This window comes from Carassius carassius, chromosome 29 (genome assembly GCF_963082965.1).
Source record: "Carassius carassius chromosome 29, fCarCar2.1, whole genome shotgun sequence".
In the NCBI taxonomy this organism is placed as follows: Eukaryota; Metazoa; Chordata; class Actinopteri; order Cypriniformes; family Cyprinidae; genus Carassius; species Carassius carassius.
This window is the reverse complement of record NC_081783.1, coordinates 23104662-23124853: the sequence shown is the minus strand read 5'-3', so window position 1 is coordinate 23124853 and position 20192 is coordinate 23104662. Positions and strand designations below refer to the sequence as shown.

At 37.5% G+C, this 20192-nt stretch overlaps 1 protein-coding gene across 1 annotated transcript; it reads right to left on the bottom strand.

Moving 5' to 3' along the window:
• Positions 1–332: 332 nt before the first annotated feature.
• LOC132109927 (spondin-2-like) lies at positions 333–19583 on the bottom strand. The gene is made up of 6 exons (XM_059516391.1): positions 19464–19583; positions 15071–15275; positions 11703–11923; positions 5583–5774; positions 3961–4123; positions 333–2665 (listed from the first exon to the last, which is right to left on the bottom strand). Exons 2-6 carry the CDS (start codon positions 15273–15275, stop codon positions 2478–2480), a joined length of 969 nt encoding a protein of 322 aa, XP_059372374.1. The 5' UTR covers positions 19464–19583; the 3' UTR covers positions 333–2477.
• Between the last annotated feature and the right edge of the window lie 609 nt (positions 19584–20192).

Below are 20192 nucleotides of genomic sequence, written 5' to 3'. Positions count from 1 at the left end.
TAATGTTCAGCCAACAAAAATTTATTTAAGGGATGTCAAACGTCCCCTTGCAACTAGTAAATGTAAAATTTATTAGCCATGTGCTTCATTTTGGTAACCAACCATTAAAGGAGACATTCGCACATGCCAGGTCACGTGGATGTAAAATATCATTGTACATCCAAATGTGTTTTCTAAAGTATAAATTTTAATGCACTTTTTTTTCAAAACAACAACTCGGAGACCAACGAATCTGAGCGTCAGTCATAACAGACAAAGTCTTTATCATGAGATTCATATTTTGTGTAGCTGGCATTATTGGCGGACAGTATAAGCGCCTTTATGCATGTTTTATGTACATTTTTGGAAGATGGAGAGACAAATCTGTACCTATTTCATAAAGTATTGATGATAGTGATATGAGTGCATCAGAACATCAGGTTGTAGTAATAAAACAAGTTGTTGAGGACCAAAATAAAAAGTGTTAAAAAAGACAATAATTTCTTCGTTTGTTTTAACATTTTGCTGTGAATGATAAGTTAAAGAAACCTTGCCCTTGTTTTTCATATTTGGTAATACAGCATCTCCAGCCACTGTGAAATCTGTTTCCTCCAATAGATGACAGCATTTCAACACAATCAAGCTGGTTTAATAACATTGTTTCATGGTTATTTCCAAAATAATTAAATGATGAGATGTTAATAACCACCAAAACCTTGAATCATCTGTCCATCTAATTCTGCTTTGTTCAGAAGGAGATAAGGACATATGCATCAATAAGTAATGCAGTCCATGAGCACATCAATGATCGATCATCAACTCTAATCATATTTATAAGAGCAGCTAATGTTTTTAAATGAGTTTGTGTTCTCATCTGCCCCAGCTGTGAGTTGTCTCTGAATAGATTTGTTATAAATGTACAATGTGATATTATTATATCTCTTTTTATTTAGTACATCACCATAGTATGAAGGGAAAATCAACCACACAGTGTTATGCCATTAACATGTGGGATGTAGATCTAATTATAGAATCTGAGTTGGAGTTCAGATGTGCAACAGCACTAGAAAAAAACGCTCCTATTTGTCGTTCTTTTCTAATTTCATACCACTTTATATGATCAGCATAACTGTTAAAAGTTTAGCTGTATGAACTTCACAAAATCAGATGATTCATGTTATCCAGCATGATGTTTCAGGTCATTTATTACTAATAATAATGCTAATACTATTAAGGCAAATGATTGTGAAATTCTACCGTAAAGACACAACAAGGAGGAGATGATTTAAGAGAGAATACAACATATACACTACTGGTCAAAAGTCTGGAATTATTATGATGTTATGATTTTGCTCTCACCAAGGATGCGTTCATTTAATCAATAAGACAATGAAAGCAGTAATTTTGTGAAATTTAATAGAAGGTCAATTATTCCTGTGACGGAAAAGCTGAATTTTCAGCATCATTACTGAGAAAAGTTGTGATGCTTAATATTATTGTGGAGAGCATTATAATTAAAAGGTTGGGTAATTCAGATTATAAACAAAAGAAAGAAAATAAATGAATACTTCTATTGAACAAGGATGCATTACTCTGATAAAAAGTGACAATAGAGACAAATGTCACAATATATTTCTGTCTATGAATGCTGTTATTCAATGAGTCAAAAGCATTAAGCAGACTACAGTGTTCAATGTTTATTGAACTCCAAATCAGTATATTAAAATGATTTCTAAAGGATCATGTGACACTGAAGACTGGAGAAATGATGCAGAAAATTCAGCTTTGTATCAGAAATAAGTTACGTTTTACAATATGCTCAAATAGAACACATTCAATTGTAATAATACTAATAATAATAATTCACAGGATTTCTGTTTTACTATACTTTTGATCAAACTGGTGTGCATAGGTGACTTTTTCTTGACCGGGAACATCTTAACGGTCCCTTATTTGATAAATGACTCATGACAGTTAGTTTAGTGTGACTCCTCACAAGATAATGTATGCATACTGCATTCTGGACATATTTAGGCCTGTATGAGACAGGAGCTGGGACGTCTCCAAGTCTACTACTAATGGACTACTAGATGACTTCTACAGCCAACTACCTGATCGTGATCTGTCAAATCACCCAAAACAGCTGCTACTGTTGTGAGATCAAGAGGAAAGCTTATGTTAATTCATGTAGTTATGTTAAAATCAGTGGTCGGGCAACTGCAAGTCATCTACTCCACAGATCTATATTGGCAAAATAGTGTGCGATTACGCAAAGATACACAGAGATTACTGCAAATACAGCAGCCATAATCAAAGTCTCTATCAACAGAATACGAGCCGTTCTTTTCCAGTGAGGAGAGGAGCCAATGCAGCTCATGGGACGTCCAGCCGGGCGGCTCTCCCACATTCTGCAGCAGTGACTCAGCATTGGCATGAGGTTAAACTCGGCTCTCCGCTTGGACAGCGTCAAAGTGTCTATGCCAGCGGTGTGACCGGCATCACTGATACGCCAGGCAGTTGTGCGGCGTGCACTCCTCCTGCTCCTCCAGCTCGGGGCACGGCGTGCCACTATTGGCCGGTTTGAGCAGGATGTAACGGGTGCGATGGCGCAGGCCTCCCCGAGAGCACGGCCTCAGACACAGGCCCCAGGACGACCACATCGACACCTCGCAGTCCAGCGGCGTTTCTGCAAGACATGTGGGAATCATGAGGATCAGTGGCCAGAAAAGCTGTCTGGAATCAATCCGTCAAGAGATTATGTTTATGTGCATGTTTATGCATGGTCATTTAACGAAAAACAGACCACTGGTGTACTTGGGCTGAGGGGCTCCGATAAACCAAATAATTCAGCAAATGTTTATTTTATAGCAGGTTAGTGGGTCACTGTCTAATTTGGCCTAAATTTCTTTTTTTTTTTTTGCAATGCCCACTTTTTGAATGCAATTTAAAATTATAAATAGACATTTTTAAGTTTATATTATCTGTTTTAAATTTTTTTCTAAAATTTATTTGAAGTTGAGATTTAACTTTTCTTTTAAATATTTCAATTTACTTGTTTTTTGTTGAAATATTTATTTATTTTATTAAATTTGATCTCAGATTACCCATTGTCAAGGAGTATATTAATCGCCTGCCTATATTGGGTACATAGTTATGGTTTGCAATATTTTTTATGATTGTAATTTAAATAAATATTAAAATTTTGAGTGTAATCTAATCGAGAGAACATCTGTTTGGCCAAACAAGAAGCTAAAATGGTGTAAGTGTCCACTGTAACCTTTCAATCTGTACTATTTGTCCATAACATATCTGACAAACTCAAAACAACTAGCAGATAAGTTACACTTATTATACACAAAAATATATAAATTAAAACCAACAGGTCTTTTATAGAGAAAGCACATTGTTCTTATAATATAATATAATAGGCTATAATGCTCCTGTAGCTCAAGTGGTATAGCATTGCATTAGCAAGTGCAAGGTTGGAGGTTCAAATCCCAGGGAATACATGTTAGGAGAAAATTGTTCGCTTGAATGCATTGTAAGTCGCTTTTGTCTGCTAAATGCATTAATATATATATAATTTTTTTTAATGTTCTCTAAATAGAATAGAATGACTCCTATGCATTCAGTTTGAAAGTCTCAATTTATGTGTGACACTAGCAATGTGTCATGGAAATTTAGTGGAACTTAGTTCAAGTTAGTGGAACAACAAATGCTTAAATCTTTTTGTGGAAGCAAATAAAAAGTGTTTACCACATGTGGTGTGCATTAGGGTTCACCAAATTTCAATTGTTAACCCCCCCCCCCCCCCCCAAAAAAAAACACTGCAACACGTGAAATCGTGCACAATGCTGCGGTAAACCAACACATCTACAAGAAGCAGGTAGCACTTCTTTTTTTAATTTACAAGCCAAATGGAGGATTACGATCAAGAGACAGAATACTCTGCGGCTGAATGTCAAACGTGTGCAGCTCTACCTGAGAATCTGTGGGGTTTGGTTGTGTCCGGCAGGATGTGATTGGACACTCGGTTCTGTGTGCGGCCCTGTCGCTTCACCCAAATAGTGGCCAGAGGCGGGAGTTCGGTTAGCCGAGGGTAATAGAAGGAATTTGCCGGGTGGTTTGGCTTCTGAGAGGTGATCTGAATGAGAATAAAACAGATGCTGATGCAGTAGAGTGGGGATTTGCATCAGCCAAAATGTAAGACATTGATTTCTAAATGTAAATCTAGAAAACAAAATATATGAAATTCATATTTAAACCATTTCCTGAATCAACTTAGGATCAGGAGTCCCATCGTCATGGAAAACCGGAAAATGTCTGGAAAATAGTCAAATTATTATTTCTAGGTAAAAGCTGATTAAATTCACAATAGTTCACCGGAAACAAATGAAAATTCATTATCTACTTTACTTTTACTTTTTAAACCCATATTATTACTTAAAAGTTAGTTCTTTATAGCATAATGTCCAACCTACACTTCTCCATATTCCTTCTGAATAATGACTTTTCTACCTCATTATATCGACCACTTTAATGACGTTTTTATGATGCTTTTTAAAATTTATTTAGTTTTTTTGGTCTATTTTGAGTTTGACAGCTCCCTCATCCACTATCATTATATGGAAGAGAGCAGCGTGAACATTCTTCTAAATTTCTCCTTTTGTGCTCCATATTGACTTGAAATTACAGGAGGGTGAGAAAAACATTCATTTTTGGGTAAACTAATCTTTTAAAAGTCATGGAAATGTTGATAGTGAATACATTGGTAACACTTTAAATTATGGAACATATTCATTATGAGTTAAGAGTTCTGCCTCAATAAACTCCTAATTTGTTGCTTATTAATAGTCCGTAAGGTGATACAGTTTAGATATGGGTTTGAATTAAGGGATCTAAAATATGGTCATGCAGAAAAATAAATGTATATGTGCGTTAAACAGCAAAACAGTAGTAATATGCATGTTAATAAACGACTAGTTAATAGCGAGAATAGGTTCTTAAAATAAAGTGTTACCAATACATTAATGTAAGACGAATTCTCCCCTGAATTAGATTAAAATCTCATAGAATGATTGTCTTATTACAGACACTGGTACATGACGAAATGTTAATCTTACTTACAATCTGTTACAAACCTTATCCAGTCATCATGAACAAAAGGTAAAGCCATAAAAATGCTTTGGCCAAAAATGCCAGAGCCTTCTACAGTTACTTAAAATCATATCTTTTTTTTTTTTTTGAACAAGCAACATTTGATTGGTCCTCTCACTCTGAATAATGCACTCTCTAATTAAAAGGTTTTGTAATGTTTTTGAAATGCATTTCTTAGTCTCATCAAGGCATGCAACCAGTAAAAAATACAGTCAAATATTCTAAATAATTCTTTTAAAATGTAATTTATTCCTGTGATCAAAGCTGAACTTTCAGCATCATTGCTGCAGTGTCACATGATCCTTCAGAAATCATTATAATATGCTAAACACTAAATGTGTCTTTAATTTAACATGTCCCTGCTGAATAAAAGCATTGATTTCTTCTTACAGCGCCCAACCTTTTAAAGGGTCGTGTATAGCTGGATCATGGGAAGCATATCTTACCATGGTGATATTTTCTGGGGGTATTGTTGGAAAGTTTGGCGAGGAGAAAGTGAAGCCGCTATCTGTGCCAGCATCAAATGGGTGCAAGTCAAAGGTCACTTCCTGTTTCCATTGCCCACCCTCACACAGGTTCAGACTGTCCACCCCCACGAACCAGTCTGGACTGGGGATCACTTTCACTATCAGAGACAGCTGTGAGAGAAAACACAACACGATCAGTCATCATCAGCGCTGATTTACCCAATGGCTTTGCACTTGCTTTTCCCAGCATGCTCTGCTAACATAATTGGCTTCATAAGTCACATCTGTAACTTTTCTTTCTTGCCATTTCCAGTATTTTCCACTCCTTCCTGTGCATGTTAGGTTAGACCATCTGGTTTTTTTTTCTTCTCTCAGTGGTGATGAATGTTTCCTTTATGAATATGACCTCATTCAGGAAGAGCCCTTGGGTCAGAGCAGGACGAGGGAATGGCCTCACCCTGCAGTCGCAGAGAGAAACCAGCCATGGGGCGACGTCGCCTATTTTAGGACCAGCACAAGCCTGATATTCAGCCAAAGATGATTCATCAGACATGCAATAAATCCTAACAAATCCTGTCTGCTCGGGTTCACATAAGGTGTATCTGTCAAACCTCGCCAAATCACATAGTAGATGTTCAAATCTACTGAACAAACTGTAAATGCAAAACTCAGCGTGTCCTGGGTAGTTGCTTACTAGCACAAAACATTAGGGCTTTCCACACTTGATTGACTGAATGAATAGATGAATCATTGATTTACCATCTGGGGTTATTCCCTTTCTTAATTAGTTAACCCTTTGTTATTCTAAATGTTTCTGCACTGGTTATATTTTACCAAGGGTTAAAATTTAATCCTGGGTATTAATAAACAGATGTTTCACACTGTATATTCATACACTTAACATTCATATTTGACAGTAACTGGAGGAGTTTCATAACCCTGCAGCGCTAACCCCGTTTCTAAATGACAAGTGTGATACATCTAAATTACCTGGGTTTAAAAACAGCATTTATACTTGCATTTATAATGATAACCCTGGGTTAAATAGTGTCAAAATCCCTTTAAAATCTCTTTAATACCTAAACTGTTTTTCTCAGACAGCAATCAGATTAAATATAGAGAGAAAGAGATTTTATGAAATGTCCTGCTTGGTTAGTTTTGTCTCTCTCTCCAGAGTTTGAGAAGAAATCTTAAAAATGTCTCAATCCGAATATCTGTAATAAAAAAACACATCCACCATTTTATTGTTCTATAATCTGTAAAGTATTTTAATATCTCATAGGAATTTATAAGAGAATCACTTAAGGCAAAGTGATTCACACTTAAAGCGTAATTAAAAAATACATCAAGTCTGCGATTCTAAACCAGAAGGTCGAAAATGTTTAAAAATATTTGATATAACTAGGGATGGGACGATAACCGGTTTTATTGATAACCGTGATAAAATGTGCTGAAGGTTAGTAATATCGTTTAAAAATGAATTATCATTAAAACCGTGTTTGATTATCGCGGTTTTAATAACTCACTATTAAATCATGTCCAGCCAGCAACAGTCTGACGCAAGCGCAGCGCACAATGTTTTTTTGTTTTTTTTCGAGAAGGAATGGCTAAAGTCAGTGACTTTTCTATGCTTTTCTATGCTTCTACACTTTTCATTGTAAGGAAGGAAATGCCACAGAATTTAATCTTTCTTTAAATTAAGTGCATAGAGTTGCTTGTTTTATTAGTTGTTTGTTGATTATTAAATATAAAACTTGCTGAAATGTTTTCAGTGTGAGCATCAACTATTTTTGAACACTTTCATATTGTTTCAACAAAACCGTGATAATATTGATAATCGTGATAATTTTAGTCACTATAATCGTGATATTAAATTTTCATACCATCCCATCCCTAGATATAACAAATGTTAAAACTCCCCAAAATCATTTTCTTCGGCTAGGAAACTATATTTCATTTTTATTTGTCCTCTCAACAGCTGTTATTTTTCCTTAAGAACACCTTGAAACTTCTGGAATCCCAACATTAATCCCCATTAATTATTTTATTCTATGAGAGCTTGGGAGTCAAAATGTTTGAGCATCCCTACATGAAGCCTCTTGAGCTACGGAAGCACATACAGAGTCATTACATCAGAATCACACTCTTAAAAACACAGGCCACTTTGGGTCCTCAAAGGACCTTCCATTGACCAGTTCTTAAAAGACCATTTTCTCTTTTTTTTATTTTAAAGAACAATTAAGAACCTTTTGTGCAATGGTAAGTTTCAATGGATACTGAAGGTTCTTCATGGGAAAGAACCTTTATTTTTAGGACTGCAGGTCTCATATTTTAGTGTGAACTCCTCAGAATAGGTCATTCCTAAAGCAAACATTAAAAGATATTTGTAGTCTGCTCTTTGCCTCCATATTTGGGCCACAATTTTGTTACCTTATGACAACATCCAGTCTACAGCTGACTTTTCCCCAGACTGGATTTACTCTTGTCTCTCCCTCGTCTCTTCTCATTCTGTGGCTTTTCCAGGAATACCTCCTGCTATATCAATTTCTCCGGCGTGAGAGGCGAGCGATGTCTCATCCCTCTGCTGTCTGTTCCGGCCCTGCACTAATAAAGCTCAATCTCTCTTCAGGGCACAGAGTCACACGAACACATTTGCCAAACCAATGCCCTGATTTGAAAAATAATACACAGCTCATCTATTCCTCTGTCTGTCTGAATGCACAGCTGGAACGTGCCGTGGTTTCTTACACAGCTCAGTCTTTGTAGAAATCCACATCGCTGCCGCTGTCTGGATCTTATTAAATGCAAAAGAACCTTGATTTTGGCCAGCATTTTGCTGTTTATGATTGACTTATTTTCCTGTTGATTTGAGGTTGTTGGACATGCATTTGTGGGATTTGAGATTGACACCGTGTCTGTTTTTTTAGAGATCTTAATCAAACACACTGCAATTGTAGCCCAACAGTATATTTAGGAAGTTTCTTGGAAAATGACACAGAAGGATGATAAATGCTGCTTTCACAGGCAGTATACAGAGGTAAGAAGGCACCAAGGAACGTATAATCCAGTGTTTGTATAACAGCTTGTCTACTGAGACGCCTTCAAACCTACAATCCTTTGGTAAAAATGTTATTTAGTAAACAAGAAACTGAGTTTTACGTTTTCTGAAGAGCACATGAGTTGTGCAGTGTTTTTATTGCACTGCTCATGCGGTTTCTATGGTTTTCTGATTTTAAATTGCATGTCAAAACAGCATTTTCAGTTGCTTTTGATATATCTTGCGTCCCTCACTGTAAAAAAAAAAAGATTGCTGTGAATAGTAATCAAAACTTAAAAGTAATGATGCATTGTTTCAACTTAAGTGTACTGGTTATAACCAGTATTGGGGGTAATGCGAGTTACGTAATCAGATTACTTTTTTTAAGTAACTAGTAAAGCAATGCATTACTTTTTAATTTAGAAGGAAATATCCAAGTTACGTTTTCAAGTAAGTAACATCAGTTACTGTCCATAAAAAGTAACACAATTAGTTACTTTGTTAGGGAGTAACGCAATATTGTAATGCATTACATTTAAAAGTAACTTTCCCCAACACTGGTTACAATCTGCAGCAGTGTTTTTTACATTGCTTCTTCAATGTACGTTTATAGGATTTTTAAGTCATTGATCATTTATAAAAGTTCATCTCTCCTCAATAAGCCACATAACTTGAGGCATCATTCATGTCTGTGGCACAAACGTGCAGAACAAGTTACTCACCAAAGTTTAATACTATACATATCTTTAATACTAAGGCCTAAACAATCCAAACATCAATAATAAGTGATTCTCTCACACACACACAGCCATATTAGAGCTCACAGTCTCATCCCAAGGCCACAGTCATACTCCCAGTCAAACCTCACTGCTATGCGGATCTAAAAACAGCAGTGCCACAGCAGACGTCTCTCCATGCTGTGGTTCAGTACCAGCACCAGTGAATGCCAGGAGCATCTGAGGGTAGCTGCCGTTTTTAATAGGTCTCCTTTATATTTCCAGACTTTGGCAAAAAAAGATATGTAGGTCACCAGCAGCACCAGCGCTGCCTTTAGACCCTGTAACCAACTGTCTCGTGGCTAACAGGAAAATAAATATTCCAGAAACGGAGAAGGAAAGGTTCCAGCCTCTCGCTGGCTGCAGGTCTGGTGGGTGCAGGAGCCGGAAGTGAGGGAGAGAGGGCTGTGGTCTGGAGGTCCTGGGACTCTGGATGTGGTTTTGGAGTCCTGCGCTCTGGTGAAGTCTGTCTTTGTGCAATATATAAGTATATTGTATCAATAAAGTCTGAAGTGAAATTTCATCCTTTCTGAATGCATTCTATTGGGAATAATTCATCTGTTTGCATGTGCTTTATTTCTTTAAAAGCAAATTTGGACCTCATGGAATGAAACACATCCCACATCACTCACACTAGGTACAATGCTCACTTCTTAATAGTAAGTAAGGTAGTTGTTAAGTTTAGGTATGGGGTAGGATTTAAGGATCTAAAATGAACATGCAGAACAAAGTGTGCTTTGTAAGTACTACAAAACAGCCAGTATGGTATTAATCAGCACGCTGGTTAATAGAGAGAACTGGTCCTTAAAATAAACTTTCGCATGTACGTCACAATACAGAAGAAAACATTCATCGCTACTTCCGTTTTGTCGCGACTTTGAGGATGTCTTCCAGGGCCTAGTCTTTATTCAGGTTGTTTAATGCTCTATTAATTTGATGGCTTTACCTTAGTGCAGTGAAAATGTCTGAAACGACGCAGTCCAAACCGTGGAATGGGAAATGTCTTTGGGGAATTTCCCTTCTGACTTGCCATCCAGAAAATCATTATTTCTAAATAACTGTTTTCATTTCGATTCCAATGTAAAGTCAGCATATCCTTGACACAAGCAGATTTACCTGCTTCTCTACTGGGCAGATGAAACCAATCCTTATTTGTACTGATACGGTTTTACATCTAAGCTCTTTCATTAATGCATGAATTGGCATACCCAATGAGATTTTAGGCCTAAACCTAGACATGAGTAAGGACCAGTGCTTCTGGTTCAGTTGTCCAAAAATCAATAGGGTTTTTTAATGGGTTTTTGGGTAAATGTCTGAAATAAGGTCTGTGTTTAACACAAGCTCAAGATATTTTCGTGTTCTATTCTATTCTATTCTATTCTATTCTATTCTATTCTATTCTATTCTATTCTGTGCTTTTACTTGCATTGAAAAAGTAAGTTGCTAACCCTAGTGAAACATAAATATACTTAAATATATTAGAAATATATTTACATGTACTTAAAAAAAACACATTGCAATTGTACTTCTCGTATAGTAAACTGGTAAACTGGAAGTCTGCTAAATTGGAACAACTACTTTTGTACTTAATGCATTTTAATTGTGCGGAAGTAGTGCAACTAAAGATATACTGAAGTATATTTGATTGTGCTAAAGTGGAACTATTGCAAGTATACTTCAGGTACACTTTAAATATCTTGGATTTAAAGACCAATATTATTCAAATATCATACGATCCTCATCGATAGTGACATTAAAACACATTTTAGACTTAATATAAAGAAACGTGCATTCTGCACAAGTACTTCAAACAAAGTGTCATTATAATTTTTATGCCAATAAGTCTTTAGTGATATGTCAGTAAATTTGTTAATAGATTTGAACTAGACTTAGTATGAAATAAATGTATTTACTTTTTTAAGTGGCTAAATTTGTTGGGGACATTTATTTTTTTTTTTTTTACAATTTCACAGCCTCGGTGTGTTTATAATCATACTCTTGCATACTATTCTAACTCAAACTTTTGCCTTGAAAGACCAAAATAAGTTTAATTGTGGTGTTTTTAAGTCTTGCAACCGTGGTGTACTTGATTATATTTATCTTTTGCTGGTCACAGATCTTATTTTCCGCAATAATCCAACAGCCAATAGAAAAATCCTATTGGGTTTTTGTCTAGGGAACCAGAGTGATGCTGACTTTTGGGTTTGCCTACAAAAATACGTCATCACTGCAGCAGTCTACTTAGGAAGAAAACAATGGGCTGTTTTGTGGCTATGTCGACCTTACCAGCGGGGACCTGGGCGTCAAGAGCAGCTCTGTGGAGCTGTGGCCGAAGCCTGAGGGGATCCCGGCTGTGCGGTACATGGACCCCACCACTCGCCTCTTCCTCGCCTCCTTGGCATCCTTCACCAGATCCACCGTGAGTCCCTGCTCAGCGAAGCTCTTCATGCCATCGCTGGCGGGCGCCCCCTCCTGCCACAGCCGGTACTGCTCATTATGGGTCACGGCTGCACAGAAGTAACAGCAGCCAATGAGTGAAGGGTAAACTCAGAGAAAACATTTAAACGGCTCATGTTTTCAGGCCTCGTGATTCCTCGGGCACGTTCTGCACTGGTCTGTCGAACATTACTACCACTCCATGAATTTTTATTGTGCATCAGATTTCACAAATCACAGATACAGCTCTGCCACTCTTTAAAATAAAGGTGCTTATTAAAAGCAAAGCGATGCCGTAGAAGAGCCTTTCCCCCGCCAAAAAATATTAGTCAAAGATTCTTTAAAGAACCATCTCTTTCTTATATTTTTATAATCTGAAGAACCTTCTTTCTACACAAAGAACTTTGTGAAACAGAAAGGTTCTTCAGATATTAAAGGTTCTTAATGGAGCCATTTAAAAAAAAAAAACGTTCTTAGCATCATGAAGCATCTTTTTTTTTTAAGAGTTTACTGTCGCTCGGCAGAATTTCATGGGTGAAATCCAGTCAGTTCAATAGAAATCTGTGCTGATTTTGCAGCAGGTCCAATTTTTTCACTTTGCTTCGTAGAACTTACCAACAGAAAGTTGCTCAGTTTGAAAGAGACTGCTGAGCGGACTGTGCTTCATGCATCACTACACTATTGACAATAGACAATGGACCTTTTTCACAACATTTGCCAATATGATCATACCTCATGACTTAACTTCTTTTCCATAAGTGACGTTCTCTTCTTTAATAGGAATCTGTTTAACTCTTCTCAAAAACCAGAATGTCACGTGTAACCAGGCTAGAGTTAAATTTTCAGATTTTTACATTTTCTTGCCTGTGTAAAACGTACCACCTTGAAATGAAAGGTTGTAGTAGCAGTCAATGCAAAGGTGGTTTGATAGGTTACTAGAATGTTGCTATAAAGTTTGTTTTTGGCCCAAGTTACAAGAACCCAACACAGAGTCTAAAACAGTAGCAATACTGATGCTTGCCTTAATTTCTTAGACAAATTATTTTCTCAAGTCTTTGATTAATTTCTTTTGTTAAAGGTTAATGGTAAAACACATCCATCTAGTGCGTTGAAACAGAAAAACCATAGGAACAGTTCAATGTACTGGAGAAAACATGTTCTGTGTGATCTTTACCTAATGAAGAACTGCAAGGTCTAGAAACTTCTTTTAACTTGAGCAATGTGCTTTTACAACTCTGTGTTTGAGAGACGCTGCAAAAGACGCAAGTGTAAAGGTCAAAAACATCTACTCCTGTGTTCCCACAGAACACAGAATGTTTGGAACTACACAAGAATTTTTAAAGGATTTGTTCACTTCCAGAATAAAAATTTCCTGATAATTTACTCCCACGTCATCCATATCCGTTCATATCTTTCTTTCTTCAGTCGAAAACAATGGGAGCCAATGGGTTGCAGCTTCAGTGCAGCTTCAAAGGGTTCTACACAATCCCAACAAAGGAATATTGGTCTTCGCTAGCAAAATGATCAGCCATTTTTTTAACCGCAAATGCTCATCTTGCAGTAGCTCAGTATCACACAAAAACATAGTCACATTGTAAAGGTCACGCGTGATGTAGACAGAAGTACCAACCTAGTTTATACAAAAACGTGCAAAGAAAGTCTTTATAAAAAAGGTAAAACAACAAGGTTGGATGATTTTTAAGGTGGAGGAGAAAATGAGATGGTACACAGTATACAGATGAAAAACTATCCACACGTGAACATGCTAGTGCAAGACGAGCTGTGGTTAAAAAGTATATAGTTTTTTCGTTTTTGTTAGAAATTGAACAATCTTTCAACTAGATTAGTCCCTTATTCCCCAGGGTCCTTTGTAGTTGCATTGAAACTGCAAACTCATTGATCCCCATTGAAGTCCACTATATAGAGAAAAATCCTGCAATGTTTTCCTCAAAACCTTAATTTCTTTTTAACTGAAGAAAGAAAGACATGAACATCTTGGATAGCATTGGGTTGAGTAAATTATCAGGAAATGTTTATTCTGGAAGTGAACTAATCCTTTAAATACAGACAGATTATTATATATTTTTTGGTTTCAAAACTAAACGTGCCTAGTTTGATAATTCAGCTATTAGCGCTTGATATCACGACAGAGGTTTGAAAGTGGAAGGAGCTAAGATGATGTTTCTGAAATGATTTCAGCCTCTATTTAACGTCCCACTGTGTTCTTCATAACTACAAACCATTTTGGTCTGGCAGACGCGGAGCTGGGAGCGAGAGCGCAGGAGAATGAGAGAAAAAGATATAAGTGAGAATGAGAAGAAGGCAGGCAGCACGTTTGGCACGCTGACACGTCTAGTCTCTCCACGCTACACGTCTGGAGAGAAAAATTGAAGAGACCTGACCTCAATCAGCTAAACCACAAACCGCAACCATCTCCAGCGCTTTTATCTCTCCATCTCCGTCTTTCCTCTAATAGTCCCATCCTTCATATGTGGAGTTCATATGCACGAAGAATCCTTTTGATTACATGCAAAAATGTGCGGTTTCTGAACATAACTGCGATACAACAGTGATAAATGGATAAAGAGAGGGCCGGAAAGCCATCCAGGAGGCAGGAGAAACCACACAGACATCGTCTCAGTGCTTCAAATCCACAGTCTGAACTCTGAGGATCTCTGGGTTGTAAATGATTTGTCTGTACCATATAGACACCCAAAGAGCACATCCTCAGAAAATCCAGTACACAGTGATTACATAATTTAATTACAAAATAAATGTTATTATAATCAGTTACAGTTACTGAGAAAAAAGTCATTAAATTACAGTTACTTATGAAAATGTTAACGGATACAAAGGGGGTTACATCTGAATTTTTTTACCCACATACAGACTTAATTGATTCTTTCATAAATTGCAGTGATTGCTCTAAAATATGAGACAACAATGTTTCAGGAGTTTAAGACACAGAATAAGACACATGCTTACTGTTTTATATCCTATTTGGGTTTCTGTATATGCTTTATTTTTAAGATTAACTATTGGTTTTACTTTATTTTAATGTGTCCTTATTTTACATTTAAGTACTGAGTAATGTTAATTAACTATGTGTACTTATACGGTTTGGATAAGGATTTGGCTTAGGGTGTAAAAGGACACCTTAAATAAAGTGTTACCTAACTGTGCCAGTGTCATAGCTATGCAAAAGTTTGATTTCTTACCCATGAGTTTGGACCACTGTGCAGGTGGTCGGAATAAGGGATACTGTTTGGGGAAGGTCTGTGGACTCCAGTGGCCGGTGAACACCAGGATGTAAGAGGCGGGTCCTCGAGCGCTGCACTCCGCCCCATTGGTCAGAGCAAACCTGAGCAGCACGACCAGCAGCTGCTGCAGCCAACCAGGGACAAAGACCTCTGATGACATCATCTGTGTCAGAGCAGGAAAACTCATTAGCCAAGTTGAGGGAAAACACAGTTTGGTTCCTTTCTATTGTTAATATTAGTGAAACGGCTGTGTAGAAATAATATAATTTGCCTTTTCAGTTCCTTGTCCTACAGGAACTCTGATCCACTCATGCAGCAAATATGTATTGCAAGAGGAAATTACATAACTTTGGTTCCTGACACCTTAATCCTCTGTCAGTGGAGGCATCTGAGATTTGCAACTTGCTCTGACAAGAGTGCATGATTCCAAGACACTCACCAGCTGATCTTACAATGAACCCCTTACGAGCTTATGAGGATATCTGAGGATGACAATAGCTCACCCAAATATGAAAATACTGCGACATGCGTAAACCAGTTGACAGTGAATGTCATTAAACTGAGGTGGGACGTATCTTGATGTGCCATGTTTTAACAGGCACCCATTGTGTCGAGGAGATTACATTTTTCATTTATTTTTTTCACTTTGAAGGAGAAAATATTTAATGGACTTTTACTACCTAAGTCATAGTTACCATAGATGTAATGCTGTTTACAGATGCTCATGAAGATGCTGAAATCTGATTGTGCTAAAGTTGTTACATCACAACATACTGAGCCTGCTGACCAATCAGAGCAGAACTGGCTTTTCAGAAAGCAGGGCTTTAAAAAGACAAGAACTAACAAAGAGCGTTTCAGGCAAAGGGATAAAAAAGGGCTGCTGCATTGTATAGTATGAGAAAAACAATGTTGCTAACTGTAACTCATGTAAATGTATTCTAGCAGACCCCAAAAGTAAAATTATGAAATATGGAAACTTTTAAATTCATGAACATACATGAGATTTTATAGATCTTTTTTTTTGTGATTTAGGAAACCTGAGAGCCTCCACCCCAGTTTTATATTCACTGAATTAAAATAAGTAAACATTAAATATATCTCATGTGTATTTCTTAAAAGTTAGACTTCAGACGTGAGAGTGAAGGTACATTTTTGTGTGAACCATATCCCTTCAAAGCCAGACAGTCAAACAGTCTGCAAAGCCAGTTTAATAAAACTCTAGACTTCAGATGCTTTAAATAAAAAATAGTTAACAGCTGCTGAAGGCATATATGATGAACTCAACATTACCACGGTACAGATTTACCAAGAATCCCACAGTCACAACAACCATAGGCTTGCAGTTTATTCCCAACTAAATTAAAATAACACAGCTGCAAGGTTGTGACTGAGTTATTTTCATCCCTCATAGCCTGTGATTGAGTGTTGAGCGTATTACGCAAGAGCAGCTTAGACCCCGGCAGAAGGTTTAAAGCGTGACCGCATGAGATACTGCACCGTCTGCCACTGCCTCTTAATAAAGAGCCCAAGTGACAAAGGGCAGAAGTTCAGTATTGCTCTCGCCCCGTCCACTGGATCCCCATAGTTTATAACCAGCCACGATCATATGACAGACCAGCAGATCACAGACACAGGCTCGCCGCGTCCCTGCTTCTGGTATTTTTATGCTCGCCTGTTAAAGTTTGGAGTCAATAATGTAGGTTTAGGTTGGACCCATAGCTCATATTTTTGAGAGGGTGTCTCTGATGTTATTGAGGAGAAGCAGTGGACTGGGTTATAACAGCGCTCATGATGAACAGATATATTAGGATTCATGAGGAGAGAGGTCTTAAGTCACCAGAAATGACCTCATGTCTAATGGACATAGTTCTGGAGTGAGAAAGCAGCTAAAACGCTCCTTGTTTTAAAGCCGGCTAGACCGCAGGTTCAATGGGACATGGATAAAATCTTACGAGCGGGGACTGAATGTGCACTCCTTTTGTGGTTTCCTTTCCTTTTCTTCAGAACTCACAGTCTCTTTCTCCTATATTTAACAGATCAGGTTTCCGCATCTTTTGGAAACTCTGAAGTGTCACAGCACTTTCACAAATGCAACCTTTTCCAACTGCATTTTTTCCTTTAGAGGTGAACAGTGTGTGATTAGAAATGCCGGCCAATGAGCCTTGTTTGCCAAGGCATCTCCATATTGATGCTGTTTGTGTACAAAACCCATAACATTAATGGTTTGAGTTTTTATGAGTTTGAGGAGCTCTGACATAAAAAAAAAACTATTTGTAAAGGTGCAGATGCAAAGTGTTTATGTTGGTTTCAGATGGTTTTGGAAACTTATTTTCAAGAAAATATAAATTTTAAGGCAAGACACCTTTCATGCATTGGTCAATTCGAGGATTTTTCTGCTTTTTGTCCATTACTTGACTTCTTTCAGGCTTGTGGAAGAAAACATTCAAAATAAATATTTTTAGTTACAACACATGTTCAAAGTTCTCTCAAAATTAGTATTTTTCCTCCTGCAACGAGCCAATAATGCAGAACTTACACACACCATTTTATTCCCATCTATATTCTGAAGGTTTTTATAGAGGTGCTTGTTCATATATCATTTGTAAATTTTCTTTCTGGCTGTTGACAGTATTTTCAGACTTCTCGAAATCTCTTATATGTCAACAAAAGGAAATGAGAAGTTTGAACCTATCAAATGTTGAATCAAATGTTGTGATTTATGTTCTGGAAATGTATGCAAATGTGTGCATACTTAATTAGATAATGCTTCAATTGCATATTTAAACAACGTTTCAGAAAACCTGTGAAAATTGAATTGTCCAATGTATTGCCATAACGACTCTACAACTGTCATGTGGTGTAACCATCAGGTAAAATGTAATATTAATAAAAGTAATACGCAATTAACTGTGAATGTACACAATTGAATCCTTATTTTCAAAAATCTTTTTTAAGCTAAAATGTTTTCTTTTAAATGAATTACTTATTCATAAATATCAAGTCTTTTGGGGAGTTGCACACAATGACATTTACATCCTGAACTAATCTTTCCCCATAAAATAACGTTAAATAATCAGGTATTTTAAGAGACTTATTGACATGGGCTCACTCACAAGGGTCTCCATGATATCATTTTCTGTTTTACGTTTAGCTTTTTCATGCATGTTGGTCGCACCACATGAAAACCATTATCTACATTTTGGAAAGAAATTTTGTCAGATTGTTCAAACATTGAAACAAAAGAGCTTTTCTCCATCTGAGTAGATGAAGGAATTGATCCAATGATCCTGGAACAGTCTGCGATACTAGATTCGTGGCGTAGCTGTTTAAAAGCCATTTCCACCAAATTACATCACAGAGCTTTAACGGCACTGATGGTGCCGATGTGTGAACGGGACCCAAAAAAAAAAAAAAAGCTTTGGAAATCTGTGTGAACAGCAGATGTGGCATTTACCAGAAAAAGGTAATTGGCCAGTTTGTTTGTCCTCAATACAAACAGATCTGTTTGTTCGTGGGAGACCCTGTAAAGCATTGAAGAAACAATGCTTTGTCTGTCCAGTGAAGTCATCATTCCCAAACATCATCCGCTGACTATTAAAACTTCATAAATATTGTGATCTCCCATCTGCGCTGACATTTTGTACACGTGCAAATGCAAATTCCCATGTTTTCCACATTATCTCTGTCTTGGACTGTGAAATTAAATCAAACCTTGTACAAAGTTATTGTACAAAGTGTACTTGCCAGTGGTTGCAGATGCTGCATGACACTGACCTAAAGCAAGGCTCCCTGTGTTTGCCCTCTTCAGCACAGTGTCAAAAGACACACATTTCTCAAACATCCAAAAGACAGAGCAAATCTCCACTCCCAGCACGAATGAGACACAATAAAACCAGGGGCGACTGAAAAGTGCCAAAGAAAAGAGCTTGCGGCTTTTTTGCCACTTAAGCTTACACTTAGGAAGAGCAATTATGAAGCCACAGTGAGCTTGTACTGCAGAAAGAGGTCAGGATTCTTGCATTTCAGTTGCATGCAAACGCAAAAACCACACGGGCAGAGTTTAGAGCAAGAAATGAATGAGAAGAGTGGGGGGATAGTTAAATAACTGTGAAGAGTATCACATGTGTTAAAATACTTAAGCACAGCAGCATTGTTCTTCAAAGAGACGTCAAACCTGCAGAAAAGAAGTGTGGGAAGGTTGCGGTATAGAGGCAGAGCAGGAGAGTGGAGAAGCAGAAACCAACCCTTGTCTTAACCTTTGCCACAGCAGCCAGCATAAGAGCAGAGGACACACACACAGGCGCACACACACAGTCAGTGGATCACATGCTAGTGAACGGCTCACTCTTACCGGGCTGTGATGGTAGACAGCAGGACAGGGCTTGTGGAGATGTGCACTACAGATCAAGACACTTCACTTTCATGCTCTCTTTCCCCTCCTCTCTTTTTTTCTTTCCTCTCTCTCCTCCCATTCTTCACCCCCACCTCTCCGTGTATGGGTACACACACACACACACACGCACACACACACACACACACACACACACACACACACACACACACACACACACACACACACACACACACACACACACATTCTCTCTCAGTCTTGCTCTTTTTCCAATCCACTCCTTTTATCTCTTTTCTGGAAGTTGATGTGTTCATATATGAATACCTCTATCCTTAAGGAACTCATATAATAGTTTGTGAGCCGTGGATTTCCGTTTGTAGCTGGGAACTTCATCTATGTTATTGTTAAGTATCTTCATATTTATTACCTTCATAACATCCCTTAAGTACGCAGTTACAAACAGAACTGTTTCATTTGAAAATACTTTCTCTTGCCCCCGTTTAACATTGTAACACAAGCAAGCCATTTGTAGGTCGCTTCTCCTGGAAAGTGTAAACATTTCTCCATGTTTGTGATGCCAGACTGACACAGCAACAGCTCCCCCAATGGCGTGAGTTTTGGGCGGGGCACTCTGTTTGTTCTACCAATGGTAAAGGAGTGGGAGTGTTTGGGAAACCTGTCTGAAAACAGTCATCAGATGCATTCAAATATGCATACTTCTCTATTAGT